Source organism: Oryzias latipes, chromosome 5 (assembly GCF_053564925.1).
Source record: "Oryzias latipes strain Hd-rR chromosome 5, Olatipes_Hd-rR_3.1".
Taxonomy (NCBI): domain Eukaryota; kingdom Metazoa; phylum Chordata; class Actinopteri; order Beloniformes; family Adrianichthyidae; genus Oryzias; species Oryzias latipes.
Genome location: NC_136241.1, coordinates 7,113,435 through 7,139,950, shown reverse-complemented (window position 1 = coordinate 7,139,950; position 26,516 = coordinate 7,113,435). Strand labels below are relative to the sequence as shown.

The following is a 26,516-nucleotide window of genomic DNA, read 5'->3' as shown; positions in this document are numbered from 1 at the left end:
CCCAGCAGAGTGAGACATGCGGTTACTGGAGGCTTACTGCTTCGAAGCAGAGAGGACCAGGTCATATTGGTCTTTCAACCGACCCAGACGACTGGTCCGACCTGCCGCCACCCGAGGACTGGCCCAATCTGCCAGCGCACCCTTACCTTTCCACGCCTGCGCTTTTCTTTGAAAATGAACCCCTTGCCCTGGAACCGTGTGCCTCCTGTCTCTGCATTTTGGGTCCTTCATGCTCATCAAGCCTCAAACCTGACACTCTAAAAAAAACGAAAGTCCCGCCCCGCTGCCTCGCTGGATTTGACATTAAAATCAGATCAACCAGAAAGGTCCCCCCCCCCCCCCCCCAAGTGACAAACACACGCCCTTAACACCGCCCCTAAGTGACGAAAACACCCCTTAAAACTATGCGCAAACCCAGTGAGCGCGCAGGATTGACACTCAGTTTAGACTGCAACCCTGCAGTTGTAAAATGCGGGGTCGCTCGGTTAGCATTGCGTTTGTGCGGTTGGAAGGATCGTTCACTCAGTTCCTGAATACACTTGCTCAGTTGTCGTTGCGCTGGTTCAATTAATGGCAGCCATGAAACTTCTAAACCGCGCGCACCGATTTCCAAACCGTGTCCACGGATTGATCAATTGTGCTCGTGTTGCGCAATCTAGCATGCACATACATTGCATGTGCATGTCTGATCAGAGCAGCTGGACTCAGTCATAGCTTCATGTTTGCAGGCAGTGGGGGGTGCTTAGTTACGGTGTGCAACGGAGGAAGCTTTGGACCGCTGTCCGTCATTATGTCGGACTCAGGAGAACCATGTCTCTCGGGAGATTTGGATCTATAAGCAGTAAAGCATCTTTGGGACGGGTGGAGGGCTCCGTAGATCTTACCTGAAGCTGCTCTGTAAAAACAGAAAGAGGCAGGAAAACCAATGTGCTTTTTGTGACATTGATATGAAAACAAAACATAATTTGTTTTATGATTGCATTGGTCATGCACGTGTTGGGGAGAATTTTTGCTGTTGGTATTGGAAAAACAACAAATGTGTTTTGGAGTCATGCCAGTTTTTTTTTCATTTTGTTCTTAACGTTGTCTTAATTACTGGGAAATGTTACATAAGAATAGGGTTTTGAAAACCAAATCCCTCTTTCTTGCGTTTCACAAAGACATTTTCTTTATTTTTTTTACCTCACCTAAATTAATGAAAATTAAAAACACAAGAACAATTTTCACTATTGTCCATGAGAGGCTATTAAGTTTATGTACAACTCCCACAGTGTTGAATCCTTTATGTAAGTTTTTTTCACTTTCCCTTGTCTTTTTGTAAAATGTCTGGTCGTTATAAAGTTCAACAGGAGTCAACTATTTCATGTTATTTTCTGACTGACTGCAGAAAAGGTCGATGTAATATCATTAAAATTGGTTAAATCAAGAAGTAATAATAATGGATGATTAATCATTATATGTGAGGACTCTAAATATGGAAGTTGTAATGGGGTATCAGAAGCTGCACAAACATTCAGTCTTCACATCCAACACCTACATGCAGGCTGGACAGAAAACTGCACTGTTTCTTAGTACCATCCAGGAAGGTTTCATGACCTCTGCAGAGGATGTCACAGTATTACTCAACTGTCCTGCTGGTCTTCTCATATCAACATTGATGTTTACATAGAAAGACTGGGCAGAATTCACATCTGACATGGATGTAAAGTTGAGGAGGAAGTGAAGCAAGGCAGCCCCCTGGTGGTATGATGTTAATGTTGCCCACACAAACCTTTCCTTGTATCTAAACAGGGAAGGAAACCTCACATTTTGAAGTTTTTTTGGGGATGTTGAGCACAAATGTGATGGTTTATATTTTTTTCCTTTCTATTTTCAACTCTTTCATAGATCACTTAATTTACGATGCAGCATTAAATCCAGGACTCATTTTCATTTAGCTACACCTTGAATGAAGAGATTATTGAAGAATATTCTCATAAGTAACTGTAAATAAATTCAGGCATGAAGGGGTTAAGGCCTGGGTGCCGGATGGTCACATTCACATGGGGCCCCCCCATGGAAATGTGACCATGGGCTGACCTGGGCTTGCCAAACCTGGCTGGGGGCATGTGGGAAGACAGAGCAGGAACTGAATCTGCAATCCTCAAATCAGAGACTCGCCGCTCTACGACTGCACCACAGCCACCCCTTAAAATAACTATAAATACATTAAGATATGATCAGTTTAGCAATGATTCATCTAGAAGAGGGTTTAGGGATGATTTCACTTTGAGACCACATCAAGGCCGTGTGAAGTCAGGATCTTGCTCACAAACCGAATGTAAATGGAGCTCACTCTGCAGATGATTCCATGGGTTTCTTTTGAGGCTTCATGTACATCGTGTGTTTTGTAACCAGTAAAACATTTGCACAAGAAAAGAAAAAAAGGTTTGATCTTCCATCTGTAGTTTAGTCCAATAACCCTTATCTCAAAAGGAACAGGCTGTTATAATCTCATTCTAGCTCTAAAAAAAAAACTGGCACGATAAACATTCAACTGGTGAGTGTTGTTGGTTCTCAGAAACAAAGAGTAAACCAACATTTGCTTTGGGATCAGCTGTCTGGTTGGTGTTAATCTTTAAAGTCTGTCTTTGAATGAGGCTTTTCTTCCTGCCTGAGAGCTGTGGAGTGAATGAAAGCTATTTCTGCTCAAAGGAACCCCCAGAGTGGGTTTAAGGGTTCACTCATGTTTCCTGTGTTGTCTTGAAGGCTAGAGAGGATGTTGCCCAGTCTGTCCTTCACCTAGCATAAGAGCAGGCCTCCGGCCAGCCACCACCGCCTGCCATCTTACACTGACAGTAAGCAGACAGCCTCAGTGTTTGGAGGAAGCATCCAGTTCTGGTGCTGATGGGAACCAACAGTATCCAGCTTCCTGTGGGAGCTGTGGGAAAATTAAAGAATAATCATTAGCACTGTAATTTATATTGAGCTTAAATGCTTAAATTATCAAAAAAGTTTAACCAATGACTTGACATGAATATTAACACTGGTGTTTTATTTTTTCTGTTTACAGGAACCTTTAATCTGATTAAAGGAAACAGGTCTGAAGTCTTGGAAAAGGAAGGTGTTTTTTTTTTTTTTTTACAAAAACAAAAGTGTGAAATATTTCAGGGAAAATGTCTTTTTGTGACTTTTTGTTTTCACTTTTGCTCCGTTCTCACAAACTCACGCAAGGCTGGTTTGCGTGCAGGAGACCCTCATCATCTGTCTGCTGCAGATCAGGCAGAAGTTTAAAAAGCAGGTAAGGAAAGTCTCTCAGACGTTTTCCAAGGGCTTATTGGTCTTGTTTACTGGGTAAAACACCACTCAATTTGTTTTTTAATTTTTATGGATCAACTGGGGTTCATTCATAGTGCACTATTTTTGCTCAGTGGTCCTTTGACTTTAAAATATTGTGCTGGGTTTGGAAATTAGCCCTGGTCATGAAAAATAAACATTTTAAACACTCTGCATCTCTTTGTCATTTAGCATAGAAAGAGTTGTTTTCCTCGTGATATCATTTTTGTAAATTAGTTTAAAATATTTGTTTTGATGTCTGATTAGCTGGAAACTGTTATAGAATGTGGCGTCTTTGAGGCTCATCAGAAGGATCAGGAACGTTTCTCCGAGCCTCTCATGCTCCCTTAATTCCTTTACACATTAATTTTGTATTTGCAAGTAAATGTTTTCACTACAGAACTTTTCATTCTGCAGTGCACAGGCATGTTTACATGTCTCACGTCTCAGGAGACATGGATCCTACGCCATTCCTCTGCTGTGAGCTTAAAGCTCACACATTCAGTACTCAGAACATTGGGTTGACAGTTTGCTACATAAAGACTCACACAGCCTCAACAACACAGCAGGGTTAGGCCTCTGCTTTCTTTCAACTGGGCACAGTTTTAGGCCCCCATGCTGTTGTGTTTCAACAGGTTTCCTAGGTAACAGAGAGCAGTACCGCTGGGTTTCCTGCCTATCTGACTGGAGCACAGCGGCTCCTCCCCTGCATCTCCCTTCTCTTCCTCCTCTCAGCTTGGAGGCTGGGGCAATTGGTGGAGGGTGGTGGGTGCTGTAGCTTAGCAACTCCCCCGGGGGATGGCTCGGCTGATATGCAGCTTTGTTGTAGAGTCCCTCTTTTAGCCAAGGAGGGGGTGCCAGAACAAAGCAAGCCTTATTGAGGCCTCCCCTCCTTCTTTTACCCAGGAACATCATCGTGGGAGGACAAATTTTTCAGCTGAACTGAACTGAGGCTCAGTTTACGTCTGAAAGAGAAACTTTCCACACAGCAGAAACTGAAGATTTCAACTAAGCAGACAAATGGCAAAAAGGAAATTTAAATATTCTCCATTGTTATTCACTAGCATCATTTTCACTTAGTTTTAACATTTTAGAAAACTCACCATAACTGTGTCCTTTTTCTTACGTATGGGTTATCTATCCTGCAACTTATCCAAAGAACGACAGCTCAATGTGACGGCAGGTTGGACTGTGAGCAGGTATGGCACATGAGACGGCACAGAACAAAGACTCAGTCTGGGCCTCATGTAACATCCCTGCTCTAGATTACTGGCCAAGTAGGAGTAGGCCTGCTCTCTCATCCAGCTGCTCCATCCCTGACTGAGAACCTTCTCTAAAAACACTGTTGTTAGAGTCTCTTCCATTTTCCTTCATGCAGCTGCAAATCTCTCCAGACATTCTCTGCTCAATAATATAAACTTTACGAAATTGTTTTAATAGCACTGATGTTGCAAGAATACAGAACTTTGCATGAAGATACTGCTTTAGATTCGTCACTTCAGGAGGGTGTGGGGGGTGGGGTGTGTTGAAGACTGCTCAGTGTTAGCTTTCAAGGATTCAAGGAGTGATTATTGCCATTTTCAGTGAACAGAGCAGTTTCACAGAACTGGAACTTGCTCCGGTGCTAGTGTGCAACATAAAACACTTAAGAACGGAAAGATAGAGCTGACAGTTGACTGTGGAATATTTAGAAGTGAGGAAATTTCCCTACTGGATTTGTTAAACAGGTGGTGTCAAAACAACAGGCAGACTGCTGGATCTGGATATCAGGCATTAGATCATCAAAGGAGAGACAGGGTGGTCAAAATCTAGGCGTGGGCCAGGGCAGGCGGCAGGCAAACAGAGTAAGAAACAGGGTCAGGAGACAGAAGATCATGTCTAGATATAACACTTAGTAAGGAAGGCAGAGTGGCACAAACAATACTTCGCACTGTGTGAAGTATGCTGTGGTTGATTGAGTGAATTAGAATCAGGTGTGTAGTATCTAGGACTTGGTGTTAGAACTCTGGAGATGCTTCTCACTGGTGACCAGAGGGGGAGACAAAATTCTGACTTCTGACAGAGCCCCCCCTCTTGCGAGCGGCTCCCGAAGCGAGGGGCCCTCCGACGCCGAAGTCAACTCCAAGGTCAGGGCGCTGGTCTGTCTGGGTGGCAACGATGGAAGTCGCTGCTCAGTGAAGGGTCAAAGATGTCGTCAGCGGTGACATGGGGGCGTTCCTCTGTTGCGTACCCTTCCCAATCCACCAGATATTAAAGCCAACCCTCCAGGAGCCCATAGTGTCTGTTACGTCCACAAATGTACAGGTCTAGGGCTGGAGTGTACGTAACATAAACACACACAATGTAAGAATTGTAAGGGTTTTATTGAACGAGGAGGAGGGGAGGTGGGAACTAAGGTTGGGCCATAGGAAGGAAATAAATAGAACAAAACCCAGCCTGGCTATCAAAGCTCTAAAACTAAGACAAGAAAACCAAAGTCTCACTGACTTATCTATAAAGTGGTGATAAAACATACAAGGAGTGGCACCAACCAACTTACCTAGTGTGTCTAACATAAAGCAAGCTTCACTCAGCACTTGAAGCACATGCAAAGGAAGGAAATAAGACAGACAATGAAAAACCCCTGCATGTAACAGTGTCTATAAGCTTTTCTGGCGTTTCCAATGCTGCGGGCAGCTCAGGCAACGGGATCAGCCGGCAAAATTTAGAGAAACGACCACTATCTGAGAGGATGATGGCAGTACCTCTCGACCGGGGTAGATTTGTAAATTAAAAAAAATGCTCCTTTTACCTTTCCACGGTTGGTTTCTCATCCAAGATTGGGTCCTCTACCAGAGGCCTGGGAGCTTGAGGGTCCTGCAGTATCTTAGCTGTTCCTAGCACTGCACTTTTCTGGACTGAGAGGTCTGAGGTCTTTCCAGGGATCTGTTGTAGCCACTCCTCCAGCTTGGGGGTTACTGCCCCGAGTGCTCCAATTACCACAGGCACCACTGTCACCTTCACTTTCCAGGCTTTCTCCAGTTCTTCTCTGAGTCCCAGGTATTTCTCCAGTTTCTCATGTTCCTTCTTCCCGATGTTCCCATCACTTGGCACTGCCTCATCCACCACAGCAACTTTCCTCTGTTCTTTATCCACCACTACAATGTCTGGTTGGTTTGCCATTACCAACCTATCAGTCTGGATCTGGAAGTCCCACAGGATCCTTGCCCTCTCATTCTCTACCACCTTCAGGTGTTTTCCATTTTGACCTTGGGGTATCCAGTCCTTATTCTGAACACATGTTCCTGTATATTATTCCAGCCACTTGATTGTGACGCTCCATGTATGCTTTCCCCTCCAGCATCTTACACCCTGCAGTTATACGCTGGATTGTTTCAGGCACCTCTTTACACTTATTGTCTGGTGTGGTAGATCTGAGCCTCTACCGCTCTGGTGCTCAGGGCTTGTTCCTGAGCTGCCAGGTCAGGACCATAAATATTTGGACAGAGACACATTCTTTCTAATTTTGTTTCTGTACATTACCACAGTGAATTTTAAATAAAACAACTCAGATGCCATTGAAGTCCAGACTTTCAGCTTTTATTCCATGGGTTGAACAAAAAGATTGCATAAAAATGTGAAAAACGAAAGCATTTTTTAAACACAATCCTTTCATTTCATGAGCTCGTACGTAATTGGACAAATGAAATAACTAAAAACAAAATGGTCATTACAAATATTTGGTTGAAAAGCCTTTGTTGGCAATGACAGCCTGAAGTCTTGAACTCATGGACATCACCAGATGCTGGGTTATCTCCTACTGAATGCTCTGCCAGGCCTTTACTGCAGCGGCTTTCAGTTGCTGTTTGTCTGTGGGCGTTTCTGTCTGAAGTTTAGTCTTCAACAAGTGAAATGCCGCTCAATTGGGTTAAGATCAGGTGACTGACTTGGCCATTCAAGAATATTCCACTTCTTTGCTTTACTAAACTCCTGAGTTGCTTTGACTGTATGTTTTGGGTCGTTGTCCATCTGTATTATGAAACGCCGTCCAATCAGTTTGGCTGCATTCACCTGGATCTGTGCAGACAGCATGTCTCTGAACACCTCAGAATTCATTGGGCTGCTTCTGTCCTGTGTCACGTCATCAACAACACTAGTGTCCCAGTGCCACTAGCAGCCATGCACGCCCAGACCATCACACTGCCTCCACAGGGTTTTACTGATGATGTAGTTTGCTTTGGATCATGAGCTTCTCCACGCCTTCTCCATACTTTTCTCTTGCCCTCTTTGAGGGCAAACGAAACCAAAATCAACCTCTTTGAGGTTGATTTTGGTTTCATCTGTCCAAAGAATGTTTTTCCAGAACTGTGCTGGCTTTTTTAGATGCTTTTTAGCAAAGTCCAATCTAGCCTTCCTATTCTTGAGGCTTATGAGTGGCTTGCATCTTGCAGCGTACCCTCTGGATCTACTTTCATGCAGTCTTCTTTTTATGGTAGACTTGGATATTGATCCGCCTACCTCCTGGAGAGTGTTGTTCACTTGGTTGGCTGTTGTGAACGGGTTCCTCTTCACCATGGAAATGATACTGCGAACATCCACCACTGTTGTCTTCCGTGGACGTCAAGGTCTTTTTGCGTTGCTGAGTTCACCAGTTCTTTCTTTCTCTCTCACGATGTACCACACTGTTGATTTTGCCACTCCTAGTACTGTAGCATTTTCTGGCATGTTTTTTATTCTGCTTTTCTCAGCTTAACCCTTGTGCTATCTTAGATGACCCCACCCTTACATTGACGTGTTCTCCCTACCATGACAAAGGTGGATAAAGGTGGAAAGATTTCATGTAATCCATGGACACCAGTGAAGATCACAAATCATTGAAGAAAAAAGGTTCAGAGCACTGTCTAGTGGGTCTAGATGACCCAACTCCCAATGGTAAAGTGCCTAGGATAGCACAAGGGTTAATGATGGCTCCTTTCACCTGCATGGAGAGCTCCTTTGACCGCATGTTGTCTGTTCACAGCAAAATCTTCAAAATGCAAGCACGAGTCCTCTAATCAACTCCAGGCCTTTTATCTGCTTCACTCATAATGACATAACAAGGGAATTGCCACACCTGCCCATGCAATAGCATGGAAGTCATTTGTCCATCACTTACAAGCCCATGAAATGAAGGGATTGTGCTTAAAAAATGCTTTAGTTTTTCACATTTTTATGCAATCTTTTTGTTCAACCCATGGAATAGAAGCTGAAAGTCTGCACTTTAATGGCATCTGAGTTGTTTTATTTACAATTCACTGTGGTGATGTACAGAAACAAAATTAGAAGAAGATGCAAGAGGGACAAAGATATGGAGGAAATGAAGAAACGTTTCTGTAAATGTTTGAGAGACAGCAGGTACGTCATAGCAGTGTTAAAAACAGGCTTGAAAAACATTCAGGCTAAAGCTACTATGGTCACAAGTGTCTTGCAGCTGTTTTGAGCAGAATTTACAGCATCACTAATCATGAAGAGAAGTTAAAGGAGCTTGTTTGTGTTGATTTTGTTTCAGACAGACATAAATAATTTCTTTAACTAGATGTACCAAAACACTGAAAGATTTTTTATCCTATGACTGTAACAGCACTAAATAATGATAAAAGCTGCTCGGATGGGCAGAAGGGTGAAGTATGTGTGATGGTGGGTTAGATGGTGTTTTTGTTTCTTTTTATAGTAAAAGTTTGGATAATTATTTTTTGTGAGTGACTATTTAGTTTACAGCCTTTTGCTTTTAATATCACTTTGGGTGAACGACACTTTGGATTTTAGTTGAACATTTGGAGATGTTTGACAACCATAAAGATTTATATTCTATTCTATCCCACCACTAACTGACATCCATCAAATATATAATTTTAAATGTTTCTATTTTTACACATAGTTTAGTCACTGTATTCTTTGAAAATCTTCCTAACACAAAGTTTGTATCAAACAGCTGTGAGGATGGAGAGAAAGAGGAGAAGAGAGAGAAAAAATCAGGACAGAAGGAGAAAAGAAACAGGTTGGTCTTATGGTGGACGTTCAGGGCAAAGCCAGTTCATACCAAGTCAGTCATTTTTAAATAGTATTCTTCATTTAAAAAAAATGCATTAGCAAGATGTTTAATTTATGTAAAATATTAAATGATTGTTGCTTGGCCGTATGATTTAGTGGAGAAGAACACAGGCAAGAGGTGAAGTGATAGACATGAGGTTGGTGATGCATCTGAAATCAAAGAGAGCAGAGATGACTTCAGGTAGGAATAATTAAACTATTGAAGTCACAAAAACGTAGATGCTCATTAGTTTAAACTTCTGCTACCACCTGTTCACTTACTTTGGGAAAACAAGTGTACACATACATGTCAATCAGTCCTAACAGAGAAGAATGAGGAGAGAAGTTTTGATTTGAATTTTTATTTTATTTGAAATGGTTTATTTCAAGCAATCAAATAGAAGTAGTACACAAAAGCAATATAATCATCAGTTATACATTCATACAGTAACTAATCAAACTTAGGATAATTAGACATAATTAATAAAAATTGCTTGAAAGGGAGTGGAAGGAAGCGAACTTATATAATCCCACCCCGTTATACTATAACCATTTTATTACATGATTTATCAATATCCGGTTCCTAGGTTTTATCAGACAGAATTAAGACTCATAAGGTATCAATAAAGCAAATGCCAAAGATGAATTACTTAAGTACTACGTCAAAAATAACTATTTTAGAAATCAACATGGCAAATGCAGCATCTGAAATATATGCAAATTATGTTACTTTTAAAAGTCATTCATATGCTTTAAAACATAATACTATATCAATAAAATAGACAACACTGTTTCAGGAATTTTCATAGCAAAATTTCATCAAGTATCAAAGTTAAAAACATGTGCAAAGTTATGCTACATTAGGAAAGATTTTTGAATCATTTTATCAATTTTAGGAGCTAGTGAAGTAATATCATCAAAAGTCAATCAATTTAACAATTTTCAATAAGTGATTAATCATTTGTTTTACTTTTTTAAATATTTTTTTGTATTTTTTTTTGTATTTTTTTTTTATAATAAGGTAATGCTGTAAGGGAAAATAAAAAGGGTCCATAATCTGTCGATTGTCCAAGGTTGGCATTTCTTCTTTTACTGATAACAGCTGATCTCCTGGGTTCAAAACAGTTAATAGTTTTCTTCGATGTTATGTCTGCAGACATTAGATTCAGGTCCATATCCTTCTTCAGCTGATATCAGCGACGGTGAAAGTTGAGGTCAAGTTGTCTGCAGGTCAGAACTCTCTGCTGTTATTCAGGTTACGTTAAAGTGATGAATCCAGGTGTCATATTTCTTGAAATAATTTGGCTCTTTGATTTATTACTCCACGTTGTTTCCGACAACCGTAATCAAGCACTTCTCAAAGTCCTTCATGGTGTGCACGACCATAACCTTGGCTCGGTCCGGTGGACCGAGTGGTTTGACGTAAATCCTGCAGCCTTTAACCCAAGTGTTCTCAATCTGCTTACGCTTCCTGAGAAGCCTGGCATGTTTTGAGATTTCAGCATTCCTTCTGGTCAGATGGTCGTTCAGATAAGCAGCCGAACCTTTCAGGTTCTTCCTTTGGTTCATCAAAGCTAGCTTGTGTTTGTGATTCACAAACCTGATGAGGATCGCTGGTTTATCCGTCTCCTTTCTCCTGGGGAGCAGGTGGCAGGTCTCGATGGTATTGAGATCCAGGGAAATCCCTTTAGATGTGAGAAATGAATGTATTTGCTGTTCCAGCGACGCTGCATCTATCTCCGTATTAGCACTGCTAGCTACGCTAGCGCTAGCATTAGCAGTGCTAGCTCCAGCTGTATTCAGCTTCGCTCGAGGCTTGATCGGTACTCCAGTGAGAATGACATTATTCATCCTTACTTGCTGTTCCACATCGTCCAGTCTTTTCTCCAGAATCTCGACCCGGTTTTCTCGCTGCTCGTTTTGAGCCCGAAATCTTCGGAACTCTTCCATCATATCCCAAAGGGGCGTTAGCTTAGCGGACACTTGATCCATAAAACTTTTCAGCGTTTCTTGAATAATGTCAAGAGATTTTTTGAGCTCTTCATATTCCTGGGGTTTCTTCGGGGGCATGGTCAGCTCCCTTTTTGGAGAAAATCAACTTCTTAAGTAATTTGAAGATAGTATCCGCAGAGAGCCGCGACCACGCGTCTTGCCTTAACCCGGAACCGGAAAAAAAAAAAACATTCAGATGATGATGATAATGATAGAGAGAAAGAGAGACGATCAGCTGATAATGAAGAGGGAGAAGAACAGAGAGGTAGAGAGGAGAAGGCTGGGGCAAGGCATTTCTTCAGAAGATCCTTCTGAATGGCCTTCACCACACAAATTTGGGGAATCATTGAGGCAAAACAATGTTGAAAAAAGCTCACAAAAATGTTCTGCTGGGTCTTATCCATGATCAGATAAGAAGTAATTAGATTAATACATTTAAACAATAAAGGTGTTGTGTGGGTGTTTAGATAGCTTTACGAGGGGTGGATGGGACGTTTTATTGTGTGCATTATTGTGTGCATTTATGCCTGTGTGTGTGTTTGTGTGTGTGTGTGGCCGCGTACCCCTATGAAATTAAGTGATTGTGCCCGTTTGTATGCACTGATTGGCTGGAGAAAAACATGCTTCGGCGCTCCGAAGTGCTTCTGATGTTTTATTTTGAAAGGTCTCACCGGAAGCTCGTATTAATGCTTGGAGAAAACCCTGAAGTCACTTTTTGGGGAGGGGACGTCCAGGGGGTGTCGCACAGGCTGCGTCCAGAGCTCGTCTCTGTCATTAGGGACTCCCGCAGCAGAAGCATGAGGCTGCGGTGGTGGCTTTGGCTCGTCCTCTTGCGGCCAGCGGAGCTCCGTGCCGCCCTCCCCGCCCAGGGGCAGGTGGAGGTGCACCGGGTGGAGGATGCTGGGAATGCGGGAACAGGCGGGGGTCCAAGGACTGAAAGAAGCTTTCCGTTCCGAACCCAAGGTTCGGGACTTGAGGAACTGAGGCGGATCACTCGGGGAGCCAAGGAGGGGAAGTTCAGGAAAAGTGATCCTTTCCATCATGTGGGTAGCGGCGAGGATCCACGCCGCCGCGAGGATCCGAGTGGATACTTCACCACCACCCGGTCCTACCGGCGCCCCGCCGCCCCGCTAAGAAACTCTTCTGTCGGCCGCGGCCCGAGGCTCCTGAACCCGCTGTATCCGATCACCGACGGCTCGTACTGGGCGTACGCGGTCATGCTGCTCGCGCTCGTAGTGTTCGTCGTGGGCATCGTGGGGAACCTCGCGCTCATGTGCACAGTGTGGCACAACTTCTACCTGAAGAGCGCGTGGAACTGCATCCTGGCGGGACTGGCCTTCTGGGACTTCCTCGTGCTTTTCTTCTGCCTCCCCGTGGTCATCTTCCACGAGCTGACGCTGAAAAGGTTGCTAGGAGACATTTCCTGTCGGCTCGTGCCGTACCTGGAGGTGAGGTGTTAGTAGTAGAAGATCCAAAATTCAGAAGAAATTTACTCAGCTGTAATGACTAAAGTAATCATCAAACTAATAAAAGAAAAGAAAAATACAGAAAATTAGTTTAAACATTTCCGATTTCTATTCTAAAAGTCGCTGAATCAGACAAAACCAATCACAATTGGAACTCGTGAAAATTGAAGCTTTTGCACAAACTGGAACATGAAAATAAATAAGATGTGTGTAAAAAAAAAACAACATGATCTAAGCTTGTGTCTTCCAACCAAAATCATTCAGCGTATATATCAACATTTTGCGGAGAAAACCTCGATGCAAACCTTTTCTTTCCTTTACTTCACTCCCACTCGTTATGCTTTCACGTGGAGACCCCTTTGAGATCCTGTCTGTGACGCAGAAATCCCTCTGTTGGGTCACAGAGGAGTCCAAATTCCAATAAGAGGCCTTTTTGATAAACATGTGGCAGGTAGTTGTGGAAAAGGTTCTGCTGGTTGAGGTGATGGCTGTTTGTGCCTTGACTCTTCGTTTCAGCTGCTGGCTCGCTTTTGAACAAACATTGACTCTGTTCCTGATCCAGCAGGCTTGTTAGGTCTCTTCTTCATGGATCCAAATAGCAAACCCCCTGTCCAGAACAGCAGCAAAGCTGGAGGTGCCAATCAAAGGAGAGAACACATTTTATTTCATTTTTTAAAATTATGACTTAGAAAAAAACTCTACCTGAATTTCAATACCTCTTCCATTGTAATAAAATGATCAAATTCGGTTAATTTAATGATCACAATGTTCTGCAAATATATCTCATATAAATAAGTTGCTTTTACCCAGGAAAATTCATAGTGCTTTTATTTTGGTAACTCAAAATATAGAAAGGGAATAATCAACATTGTCTAACTTTCACAACAAAATATTTTTCAGTATAAGAAAAAAAACTGAATGAATGTGCCCTGACCAATAAGGTTTTATAATTAGGGTATGAGTAAATAAAGTGCTGTTTTTTTTTAATATTGCTTAATGTAGCTTCTCCAGAACTTTTCAACAGGTCAGGAGCCTAAACGGTCCTTCAAAAATACAAGTTCTTCCCAGAAACAAGAAAGTGTGATGATGAGGCTGCATGACAGGGTGAAAGAAAGTTGCTTTAATGTGGCAAAGATGCTGTGTTGACATATCAGTCTGCACTGCAGAGCTGCAGCTCCGCTTTCTCACACGCAGAATAAACTAGTAACGGTCATCGCCACGACGTTGGCCTTCTATCGGAGCATTGTATACATCACTCTGATCCAACAAGTCGCAAAACTAGGATCTATTGCTGTTAAGTTCTGCAGAACTTTGGCCCGCATTGCCGACCGCATTTGCCAGATGCTATCCTCGTTCCTATCTGAGTCTGCTAAAAAGCACTGCAATTTTAGAGACCGGCAGCAAGTAAAAACTAAGTGGTAGATGTGTCATAACAACAAAAAAAGCTGCCTGTAAAATGGTAAAGGGCGTATACTTATATAGCGTTTTCTACCTTCTTACGAAGGCCCAAAGCGCTTTACAGTCACAGTCCCATTCATCCATGCACACACACATTCCCACACACATTCACACACTGATGGCGGCTCCAGTGCCGAACACTGGCGCCAACCTCCCACCAGAGGCAAGGTGGGCTTCAGTGTCTTGCCCAAGGACACTTCGACACATGGGCGTGCAAGGCGGGAATCGAACCTGCAATGTTACGATCATGGGTCGACCGCCCTACCGCTGCACCACGGCCGCCCCAGCGAAGGTCTTCCTGTTGTTTTGTGCAGAGTAGAGCTGCTCAAAGAGGCTCAGTAGGCTGTGCTGCCAACTAGCAGTCTGGGGTCTAAGTGGAAAACAAGAGCCAGCTGCTGAAGGACGCTCATGAATAATTAAATAAATATCGTGGTAAAAGCATTTTGAATCGATACAAGTATGCTAAATGATCCTATCGCAATATCTCGTCGAAACGATTCTTTCAAACACCTAATTTGCAGTAAAACACACACAGGAGCAGTGAATGCTGCAGGATGAGCAGGATGAGCCCTCTACTGTTGATGGGGAAGCATTTGTGGGGGGGGGGACAGGACGTCCCTCTGGGCGATGCAGAATTTCTGTTGCCTCTACAGCTATCAAGTCACTTAAATCCCATTTTGGTCATAAGCAAAAACATCTTAGAAGAAGCCGCCATCACAACATCATACTGATAATCTTCTCCTTGTCTCTCTTTTTTTGTAAATGGTTGAATCTCTTTCCTGCCAGTTCAGTAACTTTTTTCTTCTTAATTTCCTTTCGCAGCAGCCTTCAACGAGGGTCAGGCTCCTATCTGCCTCTGCCTTCTCTGTTAGCTTAACTAATCTCATGCTAATTAAGGCTCAGTGTTAGTTTTCTTATATTCAATTCAATTCAATTCAATTTTATTTGTATAGCCCAAAATCACAACAACAGTCGTCTCGATGGGCTTCGAAGTAAAACATGAAATCAAAAGGATCACGAATACAAAGAGTTCAATAGAAAAATACTAAAATGAACTAACAAACTGACTAAGCTATACTGGCATCCCTGCCCTTAGACCCCCCTTCGCGGTAAGGAAAAACTCCCAAAAAAACCGGATTCCGGAAAAAACGAAGAAACCTCAGGGGTGCCCACATGAAGGAGGGATCCTCCCCCAGGACGGACAGGCGATTTACCAGAAATCTTAGAGAAGAATTAACTTATCTAAATCTACAACTACATATATAAAAGTCCAGCAGACGAGCTTCATCCAGCCGTGGTTGTGGGGACAGTCAAAGGCGCTAGTCGAGCCACAGTCAGGAACCACAGCCAGGTGTAGGAGCAGGAGCAGAGACGAGGTACTCGGTCAGGTACAGAGCAGAGACGAGCCAGAGATGAGCCAGAGGCAGGATCCACAGCCAGGTGTCAGAGCAGGAGCAAAGGCGAGGTAAACGGTCAGGAACTGGAGCACGGATGAACCAACTGGAGTCTGGAAGCACTCCCACTCCCCAGGAGGGGAGAGGAAAAGAGGGACAATACATGAATCGCACTGCACCAAACAGAGGCATGGAGAACTAAATGATAAATTATGATCAAGAATAGAGGAGAGGAAGGGTAGAAGTAAAAAAGGAAAGAGGACAGAACCCCAGTGCACCATAGTTACCCCAGCTTCAACTTCTAGCAGCCTTTTAAAAGAAATAGTTATTATTAAGTTTAATTTAAACAAATTAACATTAAGTTAAATAATCTCTGAATACTAACTAGTCTGACAATAAGCCTGTCCAAAGAGGAATGTTTTCAGTCTAGCTTTGAATGTAGAAACTGAGTCGGCCTCTCTTACATGAGCTGGGAGTTTATTCCATAAGACAGGGGCTTGGTGACTAAACGCTCTACCTCCAACCGTACTTTTACTAATTCTAGGAACCACAAGCAGTCCTGCATTTTGCGAGCGAAGTGTTCTCATTGGATAGTAAGGGACTATGAGGTCCTTAATATAGGACGGGGCCATTCCATGTAAGGCCTTATAGGTTAACAGGAGGATCTTGAACTTGATTCTAGAATCAACTGGGAGCCAATGGAGCAAAACTAACACAGGAGTGATGTGATCTCTTCTGCTGGTTCCAGCTAACAATCTAGCTGCTGCGTTCTGAACAAGCTGGAGACTTCTTAAGGAACTCTTAGGACACGCTGCTAACAAGGAGTTACAGTAATCCAGCCTCGACGTAACAAATGCATGGATGAGTTTTTCAGCATCACTCTTAGAAAGTATATTTCTGATCTTAGCAATATTCCGCAGGTGAAAAAAGGCAGTTCTGCACGCCTGAGATATGTGAGCCTTAAATGATAAATCAGTAGTAAAACCCCAAGGTTTCTAACTGTGGAATTGGGGGTTATACTTATGCCATCCAGGGAGACTATCTGAGCAGACAGAGTATCTCTGAGGTTTTTAGGACCAAGTATAATGACCTCAGTTTTTTCTGGGTTCAAGAGGAGGTAATTAATTGTCATCCAGGTCTTGATGTCACTGATGCAGGCGTTCAGTTTCTCTATCTGGTCATTCTGGTCAGGCTTCATGGATAAATACAACTGCGTATCGTCGGCATAACAATGAAAATTAATGCTGTGTTTCCTGATTATGTTTCCTAGGGGTAGCATATAAAGCGTAAACAGGATCGGTCCCAAGACTGAGCCCTGTGGGACTCCATAGTTGACTCGAGTGCACTGAGAGGAATGGCCATTTACATTAACGAACTGATACCTATCGGACAGATAGGATTTAAACCACTGGAGAGCAGATCCTCTGATCCCTATGTCCTGCTCTAATCTATGGAGTAAAATACCGTGGTCGATAGTGTCAAAGGCTGCACTGAGGTCCAACAGGACCAGAATAGAAAGTAGTCCCTTTTCTGAGGCCAATAACAAGTCATTAGAGACTCTAACTAGTGCAGTTTCCGTACTATGGTGAGGTCTAAACCCCGACTGAAAGTCTTCAAAGTGGCTGTTGTCCTGTAGGTGGCAGTAAAGCTGCTTAACTACAACTCTTTCTAGGATTTTAGAAATAAAGGGCAGGTTTGATATCGGTCTATAGTTGGCCAAGATGCTAGGATCCAAACTGGGCTTTTTCAGAAGAGGTTTAACAACTGCATATTTAAAAGACTGTGGCACGTAACCCGTTTCCAGAGAGGCATTTATCATTGTTAATATGGGATCATTAATTAGGGGAAAAGTTTCTTTAAAAAGTCTAGTGGGAATTGGGTCTAACAGACACGTTGAGGATTTGGAGGACGTAATAATTGATGTTATTTCCGCTTGATCCACAGCAGTGAAGCAGTCTAATGTTACAGAGGTTTCTATGGATGCCTCCACTTCTACAGCTTCAGCCTGCTCTGGGCTGATAGTAGGAATAACTTGATTTAACTTATGTCTAATATTTGAGATTTTACTGTTGAAAAATGTAAGAAAATCATCAGAGCTGAGAGAAACAGGAACATGTGGTTCTACTGAGCTCTGACTGCGAGTTAATTTAGCTATAGTGCTAAAAAGAAATCTTGGATTATTTCCATTCTCTGATATTAAGGTTGAATAGTACTGGCTTCTAGCTCTACGCAGGGCTTTTTTATAATTTAAAAGGCTATGTTTCCAGGTATTCAGAGACTGCTCTGAACAGGAGCGGCGCCATTCCCTTTCCAACTTACGGGTTTCTTGTTTAAGAGAACGAGTTTCAGCGTTAAACCACGGTGCTACTCGGTTTTGTCTGACGAACTTAGGTTTCAAGGGGGCAACAACATCGAGTGTACTCCTGAGGGCTTGTAAGGCATCATTAACAAAGTGGTCATTTATATTAGGACTGATAATATGGGAGCTGGTCTCAGAGTATTTTCTCAGAATGTCACTAAGTACTGGCTGAACTGTGTGTTTAAACTCAGACACAGAACGGTCAGTTAAGGTTCTTCTAAGCTGTTTCTTATTCACTGGGACAGAAGGATGTTCCAGTGTAAACTGGAAGGTATTTAGAAAGTGATCAGAAATGATGGGGTTAAGAGGAAGGACACTCAGCTGGCTGATCTCTATACCATGGGTTAGAACAAGGTCCAGGGTGTGCTTATGACAGTGAGTGGGTTCATTCACACTTTGGGTGAAACCAACATCATCTAATAAAGCTGCAAAAGCCTTTCCTAGGCAGTCACTGGGGTCATCAACATGAATATTAAAATCCCCTAATATTATAGTTTGATCAGAATCTAAGACAATAGTCGATAGGAAGTCGGAAAACTCAGTTAAAAATTCTGAATATGGGCCGGGGGGGCGATAGATAATTATAAGTAAAACAGGTTTTGGAGTTTTCCTGTTTGGGTGACTTAAAGACAATATGATGTTTTCAAATGAATTATAAGCATTTTTAACTTTAGGGCTGAGAAGTAAGCTAGACTGTGATATTACTGCCAAACCACCTCCTTTCCCTGAAATCCTGGATTTCTGATAGTTAGCATAAGTGGGGGGGGTTGCTTCATTCAATCTAACATAGTCATCCTGATGGAGCCAAGTTTCTGTTAAGGCTAAAAGACTGAGGTTTTTATCAGTAATTAACTCATTGACTAAGAGGGACTTAGAGGAAATGGATCTAATGTTTAATAAACCGCATTTAATTACATCATAATTCTGCTTGTGAGAACTGCTGTCTGTCACTTTAAGGTTTCTATGACGCGCTCCTTTCATTTGTCTTTCAGCACATAAGCTAAAGCTAGGACCTGCTTGACTTTCCCTGCATGGGTTTTGCACCGGCACTAACCCTAAGGGAGGCTCAGAGGAGCGTTTTACACTGCTGCTCTGCGCCCGGGTCTCGTCTCTGGATTGTCAGGTTAACAGACTAAGGCTAGCAGAAATGTTTCTAGAAAGAAGAGCGGCACCGTCCCGGGTGGGATGGACGCCGTCTCTCCGCATGAGACCGGGCTTCCCCCAAAACGCGCTCCAGTTATCCACAAAACCAACGCCGTTTTCTGGGCACCATCTAGAAAGCCAGCGGTTAAATGATGAAAAGCGGCTGTACATTTCATCACTGACTAAGTTCGGCAGGGGACCAGAGAAAATTACAGTGTCGGACATCGTCTTAGCCAGTTTACACACCGAAGTTACGTTTAACTTAACCACCTTTGACTGTCTCCGTCGGGCATCATTACCGCCTGCGTGAATCACGACTCGACGGAACCTGGACTTATTCTGAGCTAACATCCTAAGGTTCCCCTCGATGTCACCAACTCTGGCCCCCGGATAACACCTGACTGTAGCTGCTGGGAGCTCCACGTTTCTAACTTCAGAAGAGCCTATAACCAGAGTTGAGTGTTCAGCGGGTGTGTCGCTGAGGGGGGAGAACCTATTACTAACGTGGAGTCTCGGGTGCTCTAAGTTTTTGCGTTTAGCACTATGTTTCCTCCCAACCGGTACAAACCCCTGACTGTCTCCCGGCTGTTGGGAGGGCCTGGGGTGCTAGCTAAGTTAGCCCTGGTAGCGCGGCCCGCGCTACGAGTAACGACCTGGCTAGCCGGCTTAGCTTCAACTGTGCGGAGCCGCGCTTCTAACTGCTCCAACCTGGCCTCCAAGTCTAACACAAGACTACACTTAACACAACTACCTCTATTTTCACTAAAGGAGGCAGGATCATCACTAAACATATGGCACATGGGGCAGGAGAGAGGAGGAGAGGCGGAAGGAGTGGTGGCCATGCCAGGTTTTAAGCTAAGGCTAGCGGTGTATAGGTAAAGAGAAGTGGTCTATTTAGCAAAATGAGAAAGTGAACAGCAAGCAGTTTAACAGTGGTGAATTCGCTAATAAAAGGTACTAGATGTGAATAATAACCCAGATAACCCTTAGAGTAAGCAATAGTAGTAAGGCTAATGCCAAACAAGAGGACAGCAGTCACACACGACTAGCACTGGGAATAGCTCACCCGGAAATGACGTCACAGGAAACCGTCCGCTCCCATATTGGGTCTGAACTGTACAAAGTCATTGAACATTTTAGAAAGCAGGTCTGCCCACGACCCCCACCTGACCTTCAAAGTGTGTGAGGCACAAAAACATCACCAGACTGCAGGAAGGACCCCCCCCCCCACCAAAAAAAAAGTTTTACTTATATTGCCCACTCTCTGCTCATTTGTTAAACATTTAACAATAAAATTCCGACATGGATGTTAAACTTCCTCAGAACCATGGATGTTCCCTAACAAGGAGTTGCCTTCACTTCATAGTGAAATGCATGTTGGGAAATGTTTGCATTAATAACTTTTCAGATGTAAAACGTTGCACCAAGTTCCTCAGACACAAATATCACCAGAGAGTTGCTTGGCGAGTGATAACAAAGCGTAGCATTGGGTTGGCTTTTACTCACAGAAAAACAGTGCAGCAGCATTTAAAGTTGGTTTCTCATTCTATGTTCGACACAAGAAACCTCCTCTGGATGCTCTTCAGTGGAGCGTCATGCTTTGATCAAAGCCTGTTGTCACAACACAATGGTGATGGTTAGAGCTGCACGATATGAGGAAAACCCGGGATGTGCGATATTAGTGATCAATATTGTGATAAATGAACAAATAGCAAAAACATCTCCATTTCACTGCAAAAGTTTAATTTTAATAAGAGTCAAAATACCTTCAATTATTCTCCAAAGACCCTCGTCTTATTAGGAGGGCAACATCTAACATAAGAGCTCCATCTGATTGGATAAGGGGATTTTTTTCAATTCATTAAATAGTTCAAGTTGCCATAAGATTGTTCTAGCACATTTACGGTTTACCATTTATTGCAATTTTCACCATCTTTTGCAATATGGATATTGCACAGCTTGTGTGCCGGCTGGGTCATTTTTTCACACAGACGAGAGGCATTCGAGTTCCTTGTACTGCTGTTTAATGTGGTGTTCCTTACTTTAAACTTTACACCGCATCAACATCCGTAGAACTAGCAGACAAAAGTAATAATTAACTATAACATATGAATTTCACATCTTCATAGAAATAATGCACAAAATAATACACATACATACCACTTTGGCCTGCTAATGAACCAACCGGTGAACTAAAACACAAAAAATCTTCTTAATTGTTCTCTTATTGCCGTCTGTCGTGCTGACTTCACATGTGCTGCCCTTATAGGAAACAGGAAGTGCCTCTCACAACCTGTAGCTGAACTCAGGTAATCTAAACATTAAAAAACTCTTCAAAATTAAATCTTACTGCTCCTAAAGCTTCATAAGTGTGATATAAAATGTAGAAAATACAAATATTTAAAACTACAAATTAAAGAAAAATAATTAAAAACGTTTTAGGTAGCACTGCGGCAGAGCGCCCTCTGCTGTCTAAATAAATAACTACTAACACATCAACTGCTATAGCTTGAAATCCCGATAACGATAAATTTGCGATTACTTGTGCAGGCTTAGTGATGGTGGACAGCTTTGTGTGTTTGTACCTAATGCGTCAGACCCGGTAAGTTAAACGCTTTTGCACCTTGACGATCTGAACACTTTGGTCTGCTGAAGCAGCAATGCCACCTCATGCACAAACATGGGCGGAGGACATTTGTTGAGAGGTTGCCATGGAAACTCATTGAGGCGGCAGACAGATCTGATACGGTGTGTCTTTTGGAAGTGTGGGAATCTGCTGCAGCAAACTGGCGGCCTGTTCAGGTTAAACCCCGCCTTCGTCCAACAATAGCTAGGTTGGCTCGGTGACCCCGAAACAGATTAAGCAGATTCAGAAGATGGATGGGTGGAGTAATCTGGTCACTGTGGAAACGGACATGAGAAGATCAAAGTGCTGGTTCTGCCTGGTAAATAATGGGGGTATCAGCCCCTGCCCCTCTTTAGAGACATGGTAAGATAGGCTGCAAAAACACGCTGTGATGTTGGTGATAGAGCTCCCCAGTTTTATGTGGGCACCACATCATTGTTCTGAACACTGAAGTTGGCTCTTTTTGCCTGCAGGCTTTGACACCTTGTCTTTCTTATGTTTGTGTGTTTACAACGCTCACACCTTCAGTGAAAGGAAAGAGCTGGAAGTGTCGTGAAGGGGTTGTGTTGGGTCAGTTGCATGAATTTTAAATGCTTCTTCTCTCTGCTGTTTCTGACAGGTAAGCTCTTTGGGCGTGGCCACGTTCAGTCTCTGTGCTCTGAGCATTGACCACTTCCATGCAGCCACTGGCCCCACCCCCATTCAGACTCCAAAGATAGAGCCATGTCAGTCCATACTGTCCAAATTGGGTGTTATCTGGCTGGGCTCCATGGTGCTGGCGGCTCCGGAGCTGCTGCTGTGGCAGCTGCTGCAGGAAGCCGGGAACCTGCCGGCTCCGCCCTCCAGCGTGCTGCAGAGCCAGCCTACTGGCTCCCTGATGGCTGCTCTCGGAGCTCCACCCGACACGCTGAAGATGGATGTCTGTGTCCGTGAACCATCTCAGGAGCTCCCGGAGAGCGTCTACGCCCTGGTGCTGACCTACCATGAGGCCCGCATTTGGTGGATCTTTGGCTGCTACATCTGTATGCCGCTGCTCTTCACTCTGGCCTGTGACTTGGTGACTCGGCACGTGTTAGCCCAGCGTCTTCCTCAAAATCCCATCTGCGAGAAAGTAAGCAGCAGGTGTTCCTCTTTGCCGTCATCCACAACAAGCAAAAAGCAGCACATGAGGGAGCAGAAGCTCCGCTCCACTGTGATGGCACTCAGCATCCTGTACGTCACATGCAACCTTCCCCAGAGCATTTGCAGCATCACCCTGACGTACATGTCTGCCCCTCTGATGGCTGCCCTTCCACCTCTAGTTCTGCCCGCCTTGGCTCTGCTGGAGCAGTTCCTGCTGTTCGCACGCTGCGCAGCCACTCCGGTGCTGCTGCTCTGTCTGTGCCGCTCGCTCGGCCAGGCTTTCATGGATTGCTGCTGCTGCTGCTGTGAAGAGTGCCTCCCTGACAGCACCTCCTCCTCAGCATCCTCTGCCTCCACAGCTGCCACCTCCGCCCTCTCCTCGCCTTTGTCTCTGTTACCGTCCAGCAAAGAGGAGATGAAGATCCTGCTGTCCACAGAGCCGGCAGGTGGCGCAGCTTTAGGAACGCCATGCTGAGCTCCACAAGCGCACCAGACCATCCTCTCAGTTCATCCCAATCTGCTGCTCACTGGATCGTCTTTTTTTTGATTATCTACTATTTGAACACTGAGATATTGAACCCTGAAAGAATGATGACAGCTTTGACACTGATTGTAATTAGAAGTCATCCAATCACACAACGTTTGGGTTTAATCTTCCTAAAAAACCTTTTTTAGAATCCACATTACAACAAAGACAAATTAAACTGCTGTGGTCCGCTGTGTGATGTACAACTCAACGGAAAAAAACATCTGTAGAATTTCTCTTATTTTCTCTTTTACATCTAATATTTTCCTAGTGAAGTGAAACATGGAAACCAAAACGTCGCAGGTTTCTTTTATGAAGCTCCTTTTATCAGTTAACCCTTGTGCTATCTTAGATGACCCCACCCTTAAGGCCTGTTCACACCGGGACGAATTTCGCCGGCGATTTTCGCCGACGTTTAACGCCTCGTGACTAAACAAAGGGCACCAACGAGAGTGTGCACACCGACGCGAAAAAACGCCAGGCGTTAAAGCGTCAAAAAAAAAAAACGCCTCGGGTTCGTTTTTTTTTTTCGACGCGTCGCGTCGAAATCTACTTGACCAATGAGAATGGCGCTTTTGCTCACGTGTCTGGAGCTTCTGAAGTTACAGCAAAACACAACTTGGGGGCGCTCAAACACAAAACTGCCTTGCTGAGCACACATACCAGCGAAGAAGATAGACGCCGAGTAGCGTCTACACTGCCGCGAAGCAATAATGACGGACATTCTAAAATATCCCCGAACCAAGCACCAGTTGGAGCTACTGGTGTTTGAAATATTCATGTTTTCTTTGTTTGATTCTGACAAGCGCGTAAATACTTGCTCTCTTCTTCTGAGTGAAAAGCGACTTTAAGAAGCGTAAAGTTGCGCAGCGCCACCTTGTGTACAGGAGTATTTCTGTTTTACATTAAGCGCCATCTAATGTCAGGGAATGAAATTGCATGTTCGCTCGGCTCATCGTCAGCGAAAATCGCCTGGGTGTGAACACAAAAAACGTGGCGAAAAACGCTGGCGAATAACGCCTGGCGAATATTCATCCCGGTGTGTACGGGCCTTTACATTTACGTGTTATTCCTTCCATGACAAAGGTGGATAAAGGTGGAAAGATTTCATGTAATCCATGGACACCAGTGAAGATCACAAATCATTGAAGAAAATAGTGTAACTATCCAGAGGGGAAGCAAAAGCCAACTGCTCATAAAGACGCTTCAAGGGAGAGCTGTCCGTCTCCCATAAACCGCATGACCCCGGACAGTCTCAGGCAGGAATTAACAATTAGCCAGGCAATAATTCCTTTTGAGCAAGAGCCCGTTCACTCCAACTCGCACAAACAGCCAAACAGCATAGAGGGTCACTTCAGTGCACAACCCTCTGACTCAAGGTTTCACCCTAAAGCTCCCTACTTCCCATGAGCCTTTGAGGTTGAAGGCAGGGCCAACCCCCAGGTCGCTACAATAGGTTCAGAACACTGTCTAGTGGGTCTAGACCAGTGTTTTTCAACCAGTGTGCCGCGGCACACTAATGTGCCGTGGGAAATGGTCAAGTGCGCCGTGGAGAAATTGCCCTCATTCACTGAACTTAAAACCTTTTCCATCTCCAGGAAATCAGCTCTTTGTTCATCCAAACAGGCCCTGATAAAACACTGAGTAGTTAGGAATATAAAAAATCTTAAAATTACTTTTTCTTTGTGTTTATTTAATTCTATTAAAGACATTTTGATAAGAATCACGGTACCGCGATTTAGCTGCAGCTATAACTGTGTAAGGAAAAGTCCCGCCCCTTTAACTGTCTCCGCCAATCATTCTAGGAGGCTTAATCACATGTCATCATTCTGACCAATCTGAAGTTGTTAAAGTCTTCACTTCACTTTTGTTAGTCGCTCAGTTCTAACAAAAATACCATCTCTTAGAAAAAAACAGCCGCAACTTCCTGCTTTTTCTGCCACAATTATCACAAAAATCCACGTGAGATTGCGCGGGGGGGGGCTGTCAATCAATACAGACCATGAATTTCTGCTTCTTTTTGTTTTTTTGGATGCAGGTGTGCCGTGGGATTTTTGTCAAGGTTAAAGTGTGCCGTGGCTCAAAAAAGGTTGAAAAACACTGGTCTAGATGACCCAACTCCCAATGGTAAAGTGCCTAGGATAGCACAGGGGTTACACACATTGTGAGACTTTTCCAAACCTCAGCTGCTCTTTGAGTTCCTCTTTCCAGCTCTCCTCTCTGCACTGCAGGTCTGAGTCCAGAGCTGCATCCCCTTTTTCCTCCACTTCTGTTTGCTTAAATCACGTAGCAGAGGAACAAGCGTCCACCTTTGGTCTTATTTTGGTGAACCCACACATCCAGCTGTGGTGACATTTGTTTAGAAGCCAGCCGGTCAACCATGACAGAGTCATCAATCAGCTGAGCAATATAGACAAAATAGTGCCAAGTAGGAATTTTAAATGTGTAATGTCGCTGTGTAGAAAAGGCAGTGACTAGGCTAGACACTGTTTTAATCAAAACAAGCGTAGAATTTGTTATTGACAGACTTATTTTTTTGCATTTTGTAGTTATTTCTAATGTTCTAATGCTAATTTGGAAGAATTCCAAATATTGTTTTAAAAGGGAATCACATGATCTGAGGATTGTGAAAGTGTAATGACAGGATTATTTGCAAGTTCAACTTTCTGTTGGTTATTGATCTTTTGTATATGCTACTGGTAAAATAAAACATGGTGTTTTTTTAGAAAAGAAATGTTTCGTCTCAGGAATTCCTCGTGTTTTTTTCCACCGTGAGAGGGTGATAAGACCACATATGGATGTTGTAAAGATAAACTTTTTTACATTGATCTAACTTAATTGTTTGCTTCAGTTAAGATAAATAATTCTTTTGAGTTCAGTCAACCTAAAAATAACACGTAGTTATCAGATAGTTATTTTACTTCAAGTCAAATTAATTTAATTAATTAGGTATAACTTTGGTGCTGCTGTTAGATCGACAATCAAAGGAATTGTGGGATACCATTCCCTTTGCCTGTCTGGGCAGATTTGTTTACTTCTTTCTGCACCATGAGTGAGAGGGAAGAAG

The 26,516-nt window shown here is 43.4% G+C and overlaps 1 protein-coding gene and 1 long non-coding RNA gene across 2 annotated transcripts; one reads left to right on the top strand and one right to left on the bottom strand.

Moving 5' to 3' along the window:
* Nucleotides 1-2,431: 2,431 nt before the first annotated feature.
* LOC144992120 (uncharacterized) lies at nucleotides 2,432-12,766 on the bottom strand. The gene is made up of 2 exons (XR_013655917.1): nucleotides 12,027-12,766; nucleotides 2,432-2,920 (listed from the first exon to the last, which is right to left on the bottom strand). It is a non-coding gene; the product is annotated as an uncharacterized LOC144992120 (long non-coding RNA).
* LOC101159006 (G-protein coupled receptor 37-like 1) lies at nucleotides 10,351-26,183 on the top strand. The gene is made up of 2 exons (XM_004068589.5): nucleotides 10,351-12,803; nucleotides 22,421-26,183. The coding sequence occupies exons 1-2, from the start codon at nucleotides 11,976-11,978 to the stop codon at nucleotides 23,396-23,398; spliced, it is 1,806 nt and encodes a 601-aa protein (XP_004068637.5). The 5' UTR covers nucleotides 10,351-11,975; the 3' UTR covers nucleotides 23,399-26,183.
* The last annotated feature ends 333 nt before the right edge of the window (nucleotides 26,184-26,516 follow it).

What these genes read in the sequence shown, in the direction of transcription:
- LOC101159006 (XM_004068589.5), top strand. Translation starts at nt 11,976, where the DNA reads ATGCTTCGGCGCTCCGAAGTGCTTCTGATGTTTTATTTTGAAAGGTCT. An exon ending in GGCTCGTGCCGTACCTGGAG is followed by an intron (nt 12,804 to 22,420) that starts GTGAGGTGTTAG and finishes TGTTTCTGACAG; the next exon opens with GTAAGCTCTTTGGGCGTGGC.